The sequence below is a fragment of the Carlito syrichta genome, unplaced genomic scaffold, assembly GCF_000164805.1.
Source record: "Carlito syrichta isolate Samal-C Ts95f unplaced genomic scaffold, Tarsius_syrichta-2.0.1 Scaffold199577, whole genome shotgun sequence".
Lineage (NCBI taxonomy): Eukaryota > Metazoa > Chordata > Mammalia > Primates > Tarsiidae > Carlito > Carlito syrichta.
This window is the reverse complement of record NW_007143673.1, coordinates 71,439-90,242: the sequence shown is the minus strand read 5'-3', so window position 1 is coordinate 90,242 and position 18,804 is coordinate 71,439. Positions and strand designations below refer to the sequence as shown.

At 36.0% G+C, this 18,804-nt stretch overlaps 1 protein-coding gene across 1 annotated transcript in view; it reads left to right on the top strand.

Moving 5' to 3' along the window:
• Nucleotides 1-18,455, top strand: part of KCNMB2 (potassium calcium-activated channel subfamily M regulatory beta subunit 2) — a 39,884-nt gene extending 21,429 nt beyond the window's left edge. Inside the window, exon 4 of the mRNA XM_008051573.2 lies at nucleotides 16,690-18,455. Coding sequence (XP_008049764.1) covers nucleotides 16,690-16,974 — 285 coding nt within the window. The 3' untranslated portion in view covers nucleotides 16,975-18,455. The remainder of the gene's footprint in view (nucleotides 1-16,689) is intronic.
• The last annotated feature ends 349 nt before the right edge of the window (nucleotides 18,456-18,804 follow it).

The window sequence follows — 18,804 nt, the reverse complement described above, 5'->3', positions numbered from 1 at the left end:
AGTTCTCAAATCTCCAAGGAATTGGAAAGTGGCCAAAGGTGAATAGGCATCCAAAAATGGGACATATTTCCATTTTCTTTTTTTGCCATTTTATCCCTGTAGCCTTGTGAATATATTATTTCAGGTATAAACAGGAAGTAAGCTATCAATAAAAAGTCTCAGATATGTATTTAGGACCAGTATCTCATCTGCTCTCAGCATGGTACCAGGTCATCATTTGGTTGACTTGACCCATTGCCTTGTTTTTAAATGTAAATTATAGTATGCATTCAAAAGCATGCATGAAATGAAAAAGTATAGCTCAAGTGTTTATTAAAAAGAAGTAATGTAACCATGTAACCACCACAAGGGGTAAGGAAGTAAAATGGTCTCTGTACCCTGAAAACACTTTACATGCTTCCACTCTGTAACTGTAGGCTCTGCTTCCTGCTGAAGATAACTATACTAACTGTTAGGGCAATTGCTTTCTTATTTTTCCTTGTAGTTTCATCACCTAACCACATACCCTTAAACACTATACTTTAGTTTTGCCTCATTTTTAAACTTTATTTTGTGTGGCTTCCTTCACACAAAATTATGTTTGTTAGATTGTTCCATTTGGTTGTAGTTCATTCATTTTCAATACTGTATCATTTCGTTGTATGAATATGTTCATTTATTTATTCACTCTTCACTCTTCTTATTCACTCTTGATGAACATTTTAGATTATTTACAGTTTTGAGCTATTATAAATAGTTCTAGGATGAATACACTCATATATGTCTGTCGGTGCATAAGATATAGACCTGGGAATGGACTATCTAGATCGTACAGATTACACATCTTAAAGTTTAGTAGATAATGCCAAATGGTTTCCCAGAATGCATATACCAATTTACATTCTCACCTATCTTCTAGTTATGAAAGTTATGAGAGTTCTTATTGCTCCAAATATTCACCAACACTTGGTACTACATCCATAATTTTAATTTAGGGAATGTGGTGATATTTCATTGTGGTTCTGATAACTATAACTAACGTTGTCAGACGCCTTTTCATTTATTTATTGGCCATTCGGATGTACTCTTTTGTGCAATATCTGTTGAAGTCCCTTGCCCACTTTTCTACTGAATCATTACTTCTTTCTATTCATTGTAGGAATTCTTTAAATACAGGCCTTGGTTATATGTGTTGCAAATACCTTCTCCCATTATATGGCGTTTTCATTCTCTAAATAACGTCTTTCAATGAAAGAAGTTTCGAATTTTAAGGTAGCCAAATTGTGTCAATCTTTTCGTGTGTGTGTGTGTGTGTGTGTGTGTGTGTGTGTACGTGCACATGCACAGTTTTTTTTGTTCTATTTTAAAAACCTTTACCTACACCAAGGTCATCATTCCTCTGCTTTATAAACATACTGTTTTTTTCTGTCACATATAGAGCATAATTTGCCTGAAATTGATTTTTTATGTAGGGAACAAGTTTTGGGGTTTCTTTGTTTTTGTTTTTACATAGGAACAGTCTCTTGCTCCTATCCCTTTTTTTAAAGGACCACACTTTTCTCACCACCAGAATACTTTTATAATTTCATTTCCTCCACTATTTTCTCAGAAGTTATTTATTCTGTTACTGTTCTTTTAGTATTTAGCCTAGGGATTACAACTTGCAGTCTTAACTATTCAAAGACATTAAAATATTTTAACTTCACTCTTTTCCTAATTTATATTATCATTTTATATATATATATACTTGAAGCCCATGTAGAAATTACTATTACTGTTGTATATAGTAAATATTTATTTACATACATCCCCATGTTTTTCCATTTTTATTATTCCTTACTCCTTTATCTCTGTTCTTATATCTGCAATTATTTTCTATTTCTGAAGAATACTCTTTATTAATATTTTAGTACAATATCTTCTCTAAAGAATTTTCTCAATTTTCATTTGTCTGAAAATATTTTTATTTAATTTTCATTCTTGAAGGATACATCCACTGAGTACAAAATTCTAAGTTGGCTGTTATTTTTGGTTCCATTGTCTTCTGTTGAGTATTGTTACTGGCCAGAAATCAGCCCTCAGTCTAATTGCACCTTCTTTGAAAGTAATCTTGACCTATTTTAAAGACATTACTTTGGTTTTACAGTTTATTATGTACCAATATGTGTAGTTTTTTTTATTTTACTTGCTTGGAATTAACATTTCCAGGGCTTCTTTCCCTGTTTTTTAATATTTCTAATCCTTTTAGAAAATTCTGTCATTATCTCATAAACACTGTCTCTGCTCTTGTTCTCTCCCTCTTATCCTGTGTCTCTTGGTCATATGCTAGGCCTTCTAGCCCTATGTGTCTTCTCTCCCTTTTGTATTTTCCCTCTTTTGTCTCTCTTTGCTTCTTTCTGGATATTTACTTGTCTTCTAGTTTAGTCGTTTTTTCCTCGGGTCTGACAAATCTACTGTTAAACCCATCCATTAAGTTCTTAATTTTTCTTACTGTAATCAGTTCTGGACTATCCAGTTGAGTCTTGTTTTGTCATTTCCAGTTGTATGCAAGATTCTAATTTGTACCTTTTAACTCCTTCAACATAAAAAGTAAAATTATAATTGTCATAAACTCTGTTTTGATGACTTAAATATCTGAAACCCTCATGTGCCTGTTCTACATTTTTCCTTCTCTTGTTTGTTTTCATATTGTCTGACTTTTTCATTAGGTTTTTACATATCATATTTGTAAAATTACTTATAAAACAACTTTAAGTCTGGGATGATATCATCTTTTCCAAAAGTTATTTCCATTTGCTTCCACCAGGCCCCTGGGGGAACCAGCCATTCAGGATCCCCTCATTTTGACTTCATAACCTGAGATACTTAAATTTGAACTACAGCTCCTATAAGGATCTGTCTATTTCAGGTTGATCATAACTCCCAAAACATAGCCCATCAACAACTCAGCCCAAAGTGAATGGTGGGGATCATCAAGACCCCTATTCGATAAGCCCTCAATTATCATCCCTACCCATTGCTCTGCAAGGCTGTCAAAATGCTGTTTAGCCTCCTAGGCTCTCAGCCTCTTCCACAATCAGAAAATGCTCCCCAGGAAAAAGGCACCAAGACCTAGCTCACCCTCCTGGCCCAGCAGTTCTTCACTCTCTGGATAACTAGTCTTTGCTTTTAATCTGAAATATACACGCTCAAAATGCACAGTATCTCCATGTCAAAAGGTCATTAAACCAGCTGCTTGCAACATGAGGAATATTCAGGATATTCCTAGTAAAATAAATAAAAATTATCTCAATGTCAACCTTCCCTTCTTATTACCCCTCCCCAAGCTCACCAAAAACAGTGGTCTTCCTCACAGTTACCAAGATATGGGCCTGATTTTATAAAGATACATCGGACACTACTGATAATGTTTAATCCGAGACATCAGGAGGTGGGAGACTACCAATCAAGCTGTCTGCATCTTGGTAGAAAGACATTCAAAGGAATTTTATTTTTAAATTGTCATACTCTTATTCATATTTTTTTTCTTTAGCCTTTAAACCCAGTGCCCAACCTCTTGTCAACATTATGACCGAAGTTGCTTAAGCTGATAAACTGGCATGCTCTCCTGGAGCCACTAGCTGGCTAATGGTCTCTGGGAGCTACAAAAGGGTGCAGGGACCACTGCCTCCCTTGGCCGCAGGTTATCACTAGAATGATAAACAGCAGCTGCATATTAATTCAGTATGGTTGTTGCTTGTGAATTCCTCAAGGCTGATCTCCTTCTGGAGTTTTAAACCTCTTTTACCTACCAGAAATTCTCAAAACATGTCATCTGGTTCACAGATGCATTTGAAGTGCAGTTTGGTACAAAACAGGAAACTATATCCATTTTTTGGTATATGGTATAATACCATATATATGACTGATGGTGTAGAAATAAACAAACTCAGTTTCTCCTACCATTCTTTCCCAACACGCTCTGACACCAGATGTCGGTAGGGCAGCGGGGAGTTTCCCCACACATCCAGCAAGCAACAAATTCTGTAGCAGACACCAGCTGGGTGTCCTCCAATTCAGTTCAATTCTGACCCTATCTACCTGGAGATAACATCAAACCCTTCACTTCAAATGCCAGTTGCAAGCCCTGGGATGTTTTACTTGTACTTCTGTCCAACTAACTGTAAGATGAGATTCCCACAACCCCCTCCTTGAGTTCGATTAATTTTCTAGAGCAGCTCACAGAACTCAGAGACACAGCTAACTTATATTTACAGTTCATTATAAAGAATGTTACAAAGGATACAGATAAAGAAATGTGTAGGGCAAGGTGTGAGGAAAGGGGTTCAGAGTTCCCACGACTTCTCTTTGCAAACCCCCTTCAGGTACTTCCACCTGTTCAGCTGTCTGGAGGCTCCAGAGCCTAGGCTTTTGGGGTTTTTACAGAAGCTTCATTACATAGACATGATTGATTAAATTATTGATCATTGGTGATCAGTCAACCTTCAGCCTCTCTTTCCTCTTGGTAGGTTGGGGGCTAGGGCTAAAGGTTGCAGCGCTCTAATCATGGCTTGGTCTGTCCAGTGTCCAACCTCTATCCGAAAGCAGCTAGCCATCAGTTGTTCATTAGCATACAAAAGACACATCATGTTGAAAATCCCAAGGATTTTAGGAGTTATATGCTAGAAATGACAAAGACCAGATATGTATTTCATAATATCACACATGTATTTTATATATAACTTCCAAGGTGAAGATAGCTATTTTTGATGGATAATAAGTTTTATAAAATAGTCAGTTATTTAAAACTCTAAACTCGGCACCACCCCAGCATTTTTCACCTACTCTTAGTCTTCCAGTTTCCCTAAATCAAAAGCATATACATATCTAGACTAGAGATTCTCAAGATTGGTACTACTTACATTTTGGATGGGGTAATTCCTTTTTGTCTGTGAAGGTAGGTTGGGCCAATCCAGGGCATTGCAAGGTGTTTAACAGCATCCTACTCCCTAGATGATCAGTATTCTCCTCATTCCAATTATGACAACTAAAAATGTTCCCAAACTGGCAGAATCGCTGCTTAGATTTTATTTAGCTTTGAGCTTGGATGCTGTGAGATCTCAGAATTCTAAACAAAGCTTGTAAGCATTGAGTTCCTCTACAAAACATTAGTAGAGTAAGGAAAAAAGGGAAGAAAAAGTTGAGAATCTAAATGGGAAATAGGAAGGACACAACATTAATTGCCTCCTAGATACTATGGGCCCAGCACTATGCTAATAACTTTATAAAAATCCTCTCATTTAATCTTAGCTAAAACTTTACCCTTAAATTAATAATAGCCAAATTTTAACAAAAGCTTACAATGTGCCAAGCACTGTACAGTACTAAGTAATTTCTAAGAGCTAACTTATTTAATTATAGCAGTAACCCCACGTGGTAGGTAGCACTGTTACCCCACTTTAAAATAGTGAAGCTGAACATGAACTGATTTTCTCAGTTACACCTCCACTAACTAGTTAAGTCTGAATTAAACTCTAAGTCTGTTTATTTCATCATGATATTTCTAAAAGAGAAAAAGATCAGAGAATCCTCTTGAGAAAGTAAAGGCAAGAGTTCTGAAAAATCTAATTTTTTTAAATTTCTATAAATTTTTTATCCTTCTGATGACACGTTTTGGTGAACAGATGAGAATCCACACCATGCCATCCTATTCCAAATGATGCTTAGGATCAAGTAAAAGGCCATGAGCAAGGAATAGAATTGTCAGTGACCCATAGAGAAAGTCAAAGTTGTATATTCAGCACCAGTTCACACAGAGTGAACATTAAGTAGATAGAACCTCATGGTGAAAAGGCCAAAGAAAAAAAGCAGGGGAAAAGCATGCCCTGAAATTTGACATTTGACATTCTGTAATTAACATTTTAATTTGGGATATGTATTAGACATTTGCTAAAACGGCCTATGAACCACAGATTCAGAATTTTTTTTTTTGAATTTTTTGATTGACAAGGTTTAATCACACCTCACCAGAACTGAATTCTAGAGCAGCTGAATTTTGTGCAGACATGGAAGGAATAATGTTCCAGAAATTAGCTTAAACTGAACAAGAAGAAGAAAAGTAGAGAGAAGAAACCTGTCCCTTTCTGATTGCCAAGAAAGAGGACCATGTTGAAGGGTCAAGGTCAGATTAGATCTCTAACTCATTCTAGGACTAATTGGATACATCAGAATCCTTGGAGCTCCAGGGTTTAAGCTAGTCTGGACTAATCCTAAGGCTCCAGGAAGCTTCTCTCTTCTTAGTGGATCTCCCAAGTCTTTTAAGCATCTCCTGTACTCCAAATCAAGCAGAAATGCCATAATAGACATGAGAGCTCTCGGCAAATATAGAGAAGTTAAACCTCTCTCTAAAGCAGCTTTGTTCTCAGTGCTGAAAGAAAAGTTGTACATAGCAGAATGGGAATTCTGTTTTCTTTTCAAATATTCAGCTTGCCAAAATGAGGCATATACTAGACATGAAAACTAAGCAGGTCTAAACTACATTTTTGTGAAATCACTTTTTTAAAAGTGATGATAAGGAGCAGGAAGTCTCAAAGGAAGAAAAGCACCATGAAGTCCCAATTTATACTCTCAACTCTTCTGTCTGTCACTAGTGTTCAAAAAACTCAAAAGTTCAAAATATACTTGTGAACCAGAATAGTCCAAGGTTGCCAGCTGATGATATATACATTTCCTGAAATGGAAATTCTGTCTTATTCTCTAGTATGGAACACAAAGTCTGGCACATTGTATATTCTTGATTAATATGTGCACAATATTCATTATTTGAGAATATTAGAAAAAGTTCTACTGACTTGGAAACTAAAAATGTATATGTTTCACATGAGAAATGTTTTTGTTTTGGGGATTTTGTTTGTTTACCTAGGGAAATTTTGGACCCAGACATCTTGGCTAAGAATTTCTTTTTTTCTTTTTTTTAAACATATTTTTTATTATAAAATTGTGGGGTACAGTTAAGGGCTAGGTATACAAATGTGCATCGTTCAAGCACCCTTGTTGATAAGGGGTGTCTCCCCATCCCCAGACAGATATTGACTACCGTTAGTCCCACCTCCCTTCCCTCCCTAGCCCCCTATAGTTTCCCACCACTGTCAGTCCTTTTCTTACAGTATTATGATAGATGTTCAAGGTCCAATGTATGAGTGAGAACATGTGATACTCAGATCTTTGTTTCTGTGAGAGATCACTCAGTGTTATAGACTCTAGTTCCATCCAGGTTGCTGTGAAATTCATGATTTTGTTCATTTTTATGGCTGCATAGTATTCCATCGTGTATATGTACCACATTTTTTTAATCCAGTCCTCTTTTGATGGACAGCATGGTTGGTTCCAGGTTCTCGCTGTTGTTAACAATGCTGCGATAAACATTCGTGTGCAGGTGTCTTTTTTATAGAGTGATTTGAGTTTTTCAGGGTATATTCCCAGTAGGGGGATTGCGGGGTCATATGGGAGGTCGATATTTAGAGCTTTTAGGAATCGCCACACTGCTTTCCACAGATGTTGCACTAGTTTACACTCCCACCAACAGTGTAGGAGTGTTCCCTTTTCACCACATCCTCTCCAGCATCTGTTATTTTTTGAGTTATTGATAATGGCCATTCTGACTGGAGTTAGGTGGTATCTCAATGTAGTTTTAATTTGCATCTCCTTGATGATTAGTGAAGTTGAACATTTCTTCGTGTGTCTGTTGGCCGCTCGGATGTCTTCCTTTGAGAAGTGTCTGTTCAAATCTTTTGCCCACTTTATAAAGTGGTTTTTTGGTTTTTTTCTTTTCAGCACGTTTGAGTTCCTTGTAGATCCAAGATGTTAGGCCTTTGTCAGACCTGGAGTTGGCAAATACTTTTTCCCAGTCTGTGGACTGTCTCCCTGCTCTCTTGATGGTTTCTTTGCCTTTGCAGAAGCTTGTCAGTTTACAGTAAATTTGTGACCCACTTCTGTAATGGTACAGACCTTAATGAATACTCTTATAACCACATTTCCTCACTCTCCTTTGTTTTGTGTTATCTTTCTGTTTTTCTTTGTCTATCCTGTATTGTTTATGTTTCTGACATTTATATTTAACATGCTAGTTGGCATATTAGAGATAATAAATATTGATTGGATTTCATTAAATGTCTAGCCCCTTTCTAAAATAAGACACATCCCTTTTTGTAAAAAAGCAAATGGAGATCAAACCCTTCCCTTGGGTGATCCTGAGAATTGATAACTCCCTTACCACTACCACAGGGAAAAGAAGACTGACGGTGATCCAGCCAAACATCCCTCCTGACCCTCTCTCCTTCCACCTCCTTTACTTTTAGGATAAAGGCATGTCCCTCTGCTTCACGCATGTCTAGTGAAGCATGTCTTTAAAAAAGCCCAACAGGTTGTATCTCAAAATGTCTGTCCATCATAAGAATAAAAATAATTCTGTTGTAAAATATTCTGGAAGTAAGGCTAAGAAAATAAAATTTTCAGTCCATTCCCAAAGAACTGGAGAAAAGATGCAATTGCTGAACCTCCATTGCCCATATAAGCAAAGGATGATTAGGAACGGGCAACAGGACCCAGGTTTCCACAGCTGGGAGAGAAAAGGGCACTCCATGGGGCCAACTCAGTGGCTTTCAGTACTAAAAATAAGTTTCTGTCCTTCAAGAATCTAAGGAATTGGGGGAAATCATTAGGGTTTATTAGCAAAATTTAGGATTAAGAAGAGAGATGTGAGTCTAAATCTTCCTCTGAATAATTGCCTCAGAGCTTTGGTAGGTTTAGATATTCACATGCTAAAGCACAAAAGAAAGAATGGCCTATAGCCATAATTTTTTGAAATTAATATTTTTGATCAGTGTATTGTGTGTATAAAATTATTACTCATGTTCTTTGTGTTATATATCATGCAGTGTCTAAAAGTTAAATCTTCCCTTTCTCACCACTCCCACTAAAAACAAAAGAATTATCTAAAAATGCTGGGATCTTTTTTTAAAATATATGAATATTTTATTTCAAAGACATGGGGAACAAGTCAGCATTAGGTACATAAGTTGTCTATGTACAGGTGAAGTTTGGGCCTCCCAAAGGTCCTCACTTCACCTGGTTTAGGATCAGTTACCCTTGATGAGGTTATTTGCCCTCCCACTTCCCTGGCAGTGTCCAACTACTGCCAATTCCTTTTTTCAGTATTATGATAAATGTACAAGGTCCACATATAAGTGAGAATGTGTGGTCTTCAGTTCTTTGTTTCTGTGATAGATCACTAAGTATGATAGACTCTAAATCCGTCCAAGTTGCTGCCAAGTCCATAAGTTTGTCCTTCTTTATGGCTATATAATATTCCATCATGTATATGTACCACATTTTTTTTTAATCCAGTCCACTTTAAATGGGCAGCACAGTTGGTACCATGATTTTGCTCTTGTGAATAGTGCTAAAATAAACAAACATGTGCAGGTATGTTATTTGCAGAATGACCTGAGTTCCTCCAGATATATTCCCAGAAGGAGGATTGCTTTGCAGTATGGAAGGTCAATTTTTAGACCTTTTAGAAATCACCACACTGTTTTCCACAGAGGTTGTACTAATTTACACTCCCACCAACAGTGTAGAAGTGCTTTTCTCCACATCCTCTCCAGCATTGTTTGTTTATTGATTTATAATGACAGCCATCCTAACTGGAGTCAGGATGTGGTTTTGATTTGCATTTCTTTGATGATTAGTGAAGCTGAGCCTTTTTTCATTTATCTGTTGGCTGCTTGTATGTCTTCTTTTGAGATGTGTCTATTCATGTCTTTTGCCCACTTTTTGATTGGTCTGTTTTTTTTTCCTTTTGAAACATTTGACTTCCTTTAGATCCTGGATGTTAGGCTTTTGTCAGATATATAGTTTGCAAATATTATTTTCCCATTCTTTGGGCTGTCTCACTGCTGTCTTGATGGTTTTTATTGCATTGAAGAAGCTTTTCAGTTTGATGAGGTCTCACTTGTGTCTTATCTCTTATGACATGGGCACTTGGGGTTTTGATCAGGAATTGGTTGTCTATTCCAATGTCTATAAGGGTGTCTCCTGTGTTTTCAAATAATCTTATATTAATAGTTTGAGGTTTTAGGTTTAGGTCTTTGATCCATTTAGAGTTGACTTTTGCGTATGATGATAGGTAGGGGTCCTGTTTCATTCTTCTACTTGTGGTCAGCCAGTTTTCCCAGCACCATTTATTCAATAGATTTTCCTTTCCCCAGTGGTTGGTGGTGGTGGCTTTGTCAAAGATGAGTTGATTAAGAAATTAAGGTTTAGCTTCTGGAATCTCTATCCTATTCCATTGGTCTATATGCCTATTCTTGTACCAATACCAAGGTGTTTTGATTAGTGTAGCCTTATAATAAAGTTTAAAGTCTGGAAGTGTGATTCCTCCTGCTTGGTTTATTTTGCTGAGGATTGTTTTGGCTATTCATGGAAGTTTTTGTTTCCATATGAATTTCTATATTATTTCTGATAAGAATGATTCTGGTAATTTAATGGGTATTGTGTGGAATCTGTAAATTGGTTTGGGTAGGATGGACATCTTAGCAATGTTGATTCTTCTAATCCATGAACATTGAATATTTTTCCATTTGTTTGTGTCTTTTTTTATTTCTTTGAGCAGTGTTTTGTAGTTTTCATTGTAAGGTTCTTTCACATCTCTGGTTGGGAAAATGCCAAGGCATTTCATTTTTTGTGTGGCTATTGTGAATGGGATTGTGCTTTTTATTTGGTTCTCTGCTTGTTTGTTGTTGGTGTATAAGATTGTGACTGTCTTTTGCACATTGATTTTGTACCCCGAAATGTTGCCGAAGTTCTTTATCAGTGCAAGGAGGTTTTTGACAAATTCTCTTGGATTTTTATGGTATAGAATCATATAATCAGCAAAGAGGGATATCTTAACTTCCTTTATTCCTGTTTGGTTACCCCTGATTTCCTTCTTTTGTCTGATTGCTCTAGCTAGGATTTCCAACACAATGTTGAAAAGGAGGAGTGAGAGTTGGCAACTTTGTCTTGTTTCAGTTTTCAGGGAAAATGCTTCCAATTTCTGTCTGTTTATCAATATGTTGGTCTTGGATTTATCATAGATGACTCTTACTATTGTGACATATGTTCCCTCTGTTTCTAGGTTTTGTTTTATTTTGTTTTCCTTTTTCTTTCTTTCTTTTTTTTTTTTAGGTAATTTTCTCATGGCAGAATCAATTTTCTGAGTTGTTATTTGTCTATTTAGGGTCTCAATTTCTTATTGGGAGGTTGTGTGATGTTAGGAAGTCCTTCATTTTATTTAGGTTTTCAAGTTTGTTTCCTTACAGGTGTGCATGCTAATCTCTGATAATCTTTTTTACATCTTTGGGTTTGATGTGTCTTGGTCTTTTGTGTTTCTAATTGTGTTTATTTGGGCTTTTTCTTTCTTTTTTTGGTCATTCTGGCAAGGTGACCATCAATCTTGTTTATCCTTTCAAAGAACCAGATTTTGTTTTGTTGATTTCTTCTCTAATATTTTTGTCTTCTATGTTCCATATTTGGACTTTTACTTTGGTGATGTGGATTCTTCAGCTGAAGTTAGGGTTTTGATGGTCTTGCCTTTCTAGCTCCGTTAAATGATTTGTTAGGCTGTTGACTTGTGATCTTTCTATTTTCTTGATGTGTTTGTGTAGAGTTAAAAATTCCCCTGTTATTACTGTTTTCATGACATCCCATAGGTTTCCATAAGATGTGTCTTTGTTTTCATTTGTTTCCCAGAATCTTTTAATTTCTGTTTTGAGTTCTGTGTTGACCCAGGAGTTGTTCAGCATTATGCTGTTTAGTGTCCGTGTCTTTGTGTGTTCTAGGGGGATCTTTTTAGTGGCAATATTTATTTTTATTCCACTGTGATCTGAGAAGACGCATGGTAGTATTTCAACCTCATGGAATTTATTTATGCTTGATTTATGGCCAAGGATGTGGTCAATCTTGGAGTATGTTCCATGTGGTGATGAATAAAATGTATATTCTGTGGTTGTTGGGTGGAGTGTTCTGTAGGTATCTATTAAATCCATTTGGTCAAGTGTCAAGGTAAGGTTCTGGATCTCCTTATTGATTTTTTACCTCGCTGATCTATCTAGGGTTGTTAGTGGGGTATTTAAGTCCCCAGATATGATAGCATTAGAGTTAATATTCTTTTTTTTTAGTTTACTTAGTAACTGCTTAATAAAAGCTGGTGCTCCAGTGTATATATGCAACTCCTGCTATTTTTTTTCCATTCACCTGAAAGTTTGTTTCTGGCTTCTAACTTTGAGTCTGTAGGTGTCCTAAGGAGGGAGATGTGTTCCTTGAGGCAGCATATTGCTGGGTCATGCTTTTTTATCCAGTTTGCCATTCTATGCCTTTTCAGTGGTGCATTTAGTCTGTTCACATTCAGGTTGATTATTGAAGTGTGAGAGTTTATCATGAGTCTCAAAAAATTATTCTTTGTTTTTGTCGTTTTTTAACTTTTGGTATATATGTGAGTTTTAAATTTTGTAGTCATGATGAATTATCTGTTGATTCTGTGTTTTCCTTTACTCTTGCAAAGTGCATGGTCATTCTTTTTTTTCTTTCTTCTGTGCTTAATACCTTCTTAAACATCTCCTATAGAGCTGCTCTGGATACAGCATAAACTCTTAGGGATTGGATGTCTAGGAGTAATTTTAATCCTCCATCACTGATGAATTTAGTTTAGCTGGGTAGAAAATACTTGGATAGACTTGTTCATCTTTGAAAATCTTGAATATTGCACTCCAGTCCCTTCTAGCCCCCAGCAGGACTCAGCTCCTAATCACTTTCTCCATGGTCCTCAGTGTCAGTGACCAACCTGTCACTGCAGGTGGTGGTGGTGAGCTGGGTGCCAGGAACTGAGTGGCAGCTGATCTCTGTGGTCTCTTCCTGAAAAATGCCCTGAGGGTAACACTTGCTTCTGCACATGGGGGGTACCAGATTCAGAGCAGTGGGAGGTGGCAGCTGCTTCAACAGGGGAACCCCAGGTCTCCTATTGCTTGTTCCCATGTCCCCATTTAGTCAGACACTCACACAGCCACTTGTACACACACACACACACACACACACACACAGAGAGAGAGAGAGAGATTCATCCTTATGCACACTCACCCATGCAGAGACTCATAAACTCTGATCAGTTTCACAGCCATCTTGCCAGTCTCCCCTAAATATGTGATTTTTAAAAGGCTCTCCTCAAAAGCATGAGCTTTCCTGCACTGAGAAGTTTCCTTCAGCCATGTCCCTCTCAGCCACCCTGCAAGTCTGCCAATGCTGGGATCTTTATCTTTTTTATCTACATTACACTTTTCCAACTATGTAGATCTCAGTAAAGTTTTGCTTATTGAAATGCATTCTACATAGTCTAAACAAATCACATAACATTATCCTCCAAACACATAAACTCATACCATAACTAAACCTTCACTCTAAATTCACACCAGCCTCAGGCACATACACATGGCTATAGTATTAGCCACAGAAACAGAAAGCTAGAATCCTAATGTAGAAAGGCAGGGTATGAGAGGAGAGCCACCAAATAAGACTGCCTCTGTGAAAACTACATAGCTAGGAATTTTGCCCTCCTTAGAGATTTCATCGTTTAGTGTGTGACACTTGATTGAACACTTTAGAAGATCATGTGGAAGAATGTGATATTCCAATAGAAAAACATGTTAATGAAAATTTATTGAGGTTTTATACATATTCATAATTTAGTCTTCACCAAAACCCTGCCAGAAGGGTTCTGTCACCCCATATAGACTATAGATTTTTTAAAAATTGATTCTGAGAAGCCATATAAGTTGCCTACGGTCACACAGTAGCCAAATCTCCTGAATATAATAAGTCAGGAGCTTATTATTATGTACTCATCATTATCACCAAAGGAGCTATCAATAAAAAAAATAGATGCCTGATTGACATATGGTAGAATTTTCAGGGACAGTAGCAGTCCAGTGGAATCCAGTTTGATATGTGTTGAAAGTGACAAGGTGAGGAAAAGCTAAAAACACCAGGGTAGAGGACCTTTTCTCTACCAGCATCTGCCCATTGCCCCTGTATGTGCCACAGGCTCTGGGGACCCAAGTCCAATTATGAATGGAATATTCCTCAACTGGCCAGTCCACATGCATACATTTTAGACCCTGATGGCTTTCAATTTTAATTAGCACCTCTTGAATTACAACCCTGCTAGATGGTCTCAATGGTAGTTTATATGAAGAATCTTACCTAGTGACAGAATGATAGCCATTGGGCTGACAGAAGTTTCTTCAAAAAAATGTTTCAAGCTGAATCAATTCACAGGATCATAGAAAAGGAAAAAACTTCATTTTTAATGGGATGCCATTTTTATTGAGATCATTTCAATAACTTAGTTACTTTTAGACATTGAAACTACTACAATAAACTATCTTGACACAAAGGCATACAGATATGTGATGCATTCATAATCTAAATTGGTTTGGTTTCAACTACAAATGATTTATCTGTGATTTTTTTAATGGTTTGCTTCAAGAAACATTTTTAAAATTTTTTCTAAATAATCTGGGCATCTTTGAAGGACAAGTATCCCCACACTGACTTACACTCTTTTGATCCAGAGGCATCCAGCTGGCAGGAAATTTGCTTCATGGCAGTCATAGGCCAATTTTCACACAAACTATAACTCATCAAGAAGTTCTGCTTTCTTGGGGATGCTTTTAGACCCATAATGCTGTGCTAATTCCAACCCTCTGCTTTACTCACATACATGAATGTGCTTACATTTATTCTCAACTGGTTAAATTTCAAGGTGTCAACCAGACCTTGCTATAAGAACATCACTTTAAACATGGTTTATGATAAATGCCAACATTCTCATCCTCTATTCTTAACTAATCAAAGAACCTTCCCACTTTTTATAGTCAAAAAATTTAATGATTATAGCTCAGGAAAAAAAAAGCGAGATAACTATATGTCCACTAATAAAATCAGGAGAAAGAATTATCCAAATATATGCTATTAGGCAAACTCATTTCATTTGATAAACATTTTGTTCCTATGAAATCTACTGGTCTAAATTTTTCTGAAATTCCAGGATCCTACACCAAATCTCACATCAATGTACTTCAAAGTTAACCACAGCCCATATATGTCTCTGAATACAGTCACACAGGTTGTACACTGTACAACTCTTGGGGTATCAGTCACATTTAAAAGTCATAGATGTGAATATTTGTAATCACAATTCATAAATTGGCAAATGGAAGTAAGATGTGGGTTTTTCTAAAACAAGTGCATTATAATTTTCCAACTGAAACTAAGAGTGTTTTGAAGAGGGAGCATAGTTTTCCAATTCACACAAAAACACTGTATAGATTAGCAACGATCCTGTCAGAAACCAATTTAATTCAGTTAAATTAGTTAAATAAATAATTTTATAATATATATAACAAGGAGCAGGGAATCTTTGTTTTTTGTTGTTTGAGGGTTTTTTGGGGGGGTACTTACCACAAAGAGAAGAGTTAACCACAGACCCACTCATCTCCCATAAAAGTGACTTAAAACACTGTTTTTCCAACTTATAAAAAGATTGTCATATCAGTTTTGTCACTGCACATTTACAGACCATGATAAAAGGGTCACAGGGATTTCCTCAGAGAACACTTTATAAATTAGAAAATAATTGTCCCAATATGTCTAATATATAATAAAAAAGAAAAACTACAAAATAATTTAGTGCCATCTATATCCAGAGAAGACAGAGAGAAAGAGGAACAAGAGAAGGGAAGACGGGAACAGGAAACAGAAAGGAAAATATAAAGGCAGGTGGGACTTGGGGTATAGGCAAGGGAGGAAAGGAGAGGTACAAATGAACAAAATCAAAGGATATAAGCATGTCTAAATAAAAAGAAAGAGATGCAGAAGAAATGGAAAGGGAGAAAAGACAAGTGAAAAGATCAAAGGAAAGGCATTATAAGTTCTCAGGTGAGTGGTAATTAAACAATAAACTGATTTGGTTCTATTTTTTCTTTGACTTATGGGAGAAGTTACTTTGGCTTGCTAAATAGGTATGACCCAGTCTTCACAGCTCTTTAGCTAGTCACTATCCCTGTACTTTCCAAGATTCCTGTATCTGCAGTTTACCAGAAGTATAGCTATTTTCTTGAGGACAATAGTAAGGTAACCACATAAAATAAAGCCAAACCAAAAATTTAAGAGTAAACTACTTTTCCTGAGAGAACTGATAACTGTTGATATTATGTGGATAGACAAAAGAAATGCTGACATTCTGATTCCATAAAGATGTTGAACAGTGAATAATTAAAACCCACCACACCTAAGATATGGCAGAAAGAATACATCAGGAGTCAGTTTAAATTTTTTAAAAGTATACAATGTGGAATGGTTAAGTTAAGCTAATTAACATCCATTATTTGATTTTAATCAATAACTAAATAATAAATGAGTAAGCGATCAAGGAATATCTTGGTCAGATACCATAAAACGATGTAATCAATGTGTACTTTCTTAGGATTCCTGAAGGTATCAGTTTAAATATGAAAAGAACAATTACCATAGTCATGTCACAGATCATTAAGTTCTCCACAATACCCCACCCCCTCCTACTGTCAGACACAACACACACACAGAGTACCTTCTAGTAACAGTTTATTTCATTCTCCACAGTGTTCCTATATACCTAAGTGTGGAAAAAACTTTGAAGAATCCATGTCCCTGGTGACTGTTGTCATGGAAAACTTCAGGAAGTACCAACACTTCTCCTGCTATTCTGACCCAGAAGGAAACCAGAAGAGTGTCATCCTAACCAAACTCTACAGTTCCAACGTGCTGTTCCATTCACTCTTCTGGCCAACATGCATGATGGCTGGGGGTGTGGCAATTGTTGCCATGGTAAAACTCACACAGTACCTCTCCCTGCTCTGTGAGAGGATCCAACGGATCAATAGATAAAAGCAAAAATGGATGAAATAATTTTCGTTAAAGCTCAAATACTGTTTTCTTTCATTCTTCACCAAAGAACCTTAAGTTTGTAATGTGCAGTCTGTTATGAGTTCCTTAATATATTCTTATACGTAGAGCAATAATGCAAAAGCTGTCCTATATGCAAACATGATGTCTTTGTTATTCAGGAGAAGAAATAACTGTTTTGTGTTAGTTAGTTGTTTTCATAATCGTACTTCAATGCAGGAACTAGTACTTCCTTCTCTCCTTCTGCCATAATAGGGCTCAGTTATTCATTTGCCAAGCTTGTGGAGGAATGTAGATTATATCCATGTGATAAACTCTGTGTTCTGAGTTGTCAAATCTCTTGAAGACAATATTTTTCATTATTCATTGTTTACTAAAGCTACAGCCAAAAATATTTTTTCTTCTTATTCTAAACTGAGCCCTATAGCAAGTGAAGGGACCAGATTTCCTAAAGGGTGTTAAGCATTTTCCTTGTATTTTTACCATATCACTGTAAAGAAGAGGGGAAACCCAGCCAGCTACATTTCTTTCATTATTTTTTATTCATAACTTCAGATTTTTAAAACTGATTTCCAAAAACTAAGCTGTTTTCAGTAACCAATTCTGGAATATCTTCCTGTGACTTATGTAGAAAATGAACATTTCTCCCCTCCCCCCCTTCCATTTTAAGACCCTACTACTGTGTGAAGAGATGATACTTACAAGGCGTTTCATTGCCTGTGAATTGACTGAATGTTGGTTGGTGCTCCATTACAATCTAGGAAAGTCTGTGTTACTAGGATATGTTTGTGGAAATATTTATTTCATTTCAACTGAACTGTTAGATGGAAAAATTAAGATGCTACTTGCTGGAAAAAACTGGTTTCAGGGGTAAATCTGTTGTGGCAAATTAACATGTTGAAATATTGCTCCCTGGGAATTTATGTTTAAATTAATGAATATGTAGTCTCTCCTTCTGACAAGTGTTCCCTACCGGGATTTTAAAGCTATGTGCACAGAATATTTGTCTCCTCTACATGTTTTATTTTTCTATTTACAATTCCCTTTTCGTTGTTATATTTTATACACAGAATAGACCTTTTTTCTAACACATTTGAACTGAATAACAGATTTAAAGAAAGCCTTTGTTCACATTGCTGTTTACTTATTGTGCTTGGGGAAAAATGAGAGATTGGTTTTTAAAAAATGCCATCTTTCATGCAATATCAATATCAAAAGGAGAAGACAAACATCTATCTTTCTCATCTATATTTAAGTACCTTTTTGTAATGTAGTATCAAAGTTTTTTAGGTATTACAAAATTTTACAAATCACTTGTGGGATGAATGGTATAACTAATCTGATGAAGTGGAAATTATTCTGCAATATTGTAATTCATAGTTTGACTTTTCATAAGCAAATAAATCTGTAGGTTGTAATCAGAACTTCAAACGTGTAATTAAAATTTTTCTTAAAAAATCCAATAAATTGCAAGATTGGAATACTTCTTGCATTCTGAGCTGACAAGCCCATGGAAGTCCAATAACTTGTAATTCACTATATGTAAAGGTATTTTAAGTGATTGCAAAGAAAATTAATTTTGCTTTTAACACCCAAACACATACACACAATGTTGTGAACTTTTGAAAAATATGATAGAAAACTCTTCATTTTTACTTTACCTTAAAAAAAACACAATTGTAAAGATAATAGAGAAATCTTTGGAACTATGGAAATGAAAATTTGTCATTCTTAATTTTCCTTGGGCTTGCCTTCAAGTAATCCAAGGGTGAAGTATATGTGAGTAAAATTATTAGTTGAGTTTTTTTTTTA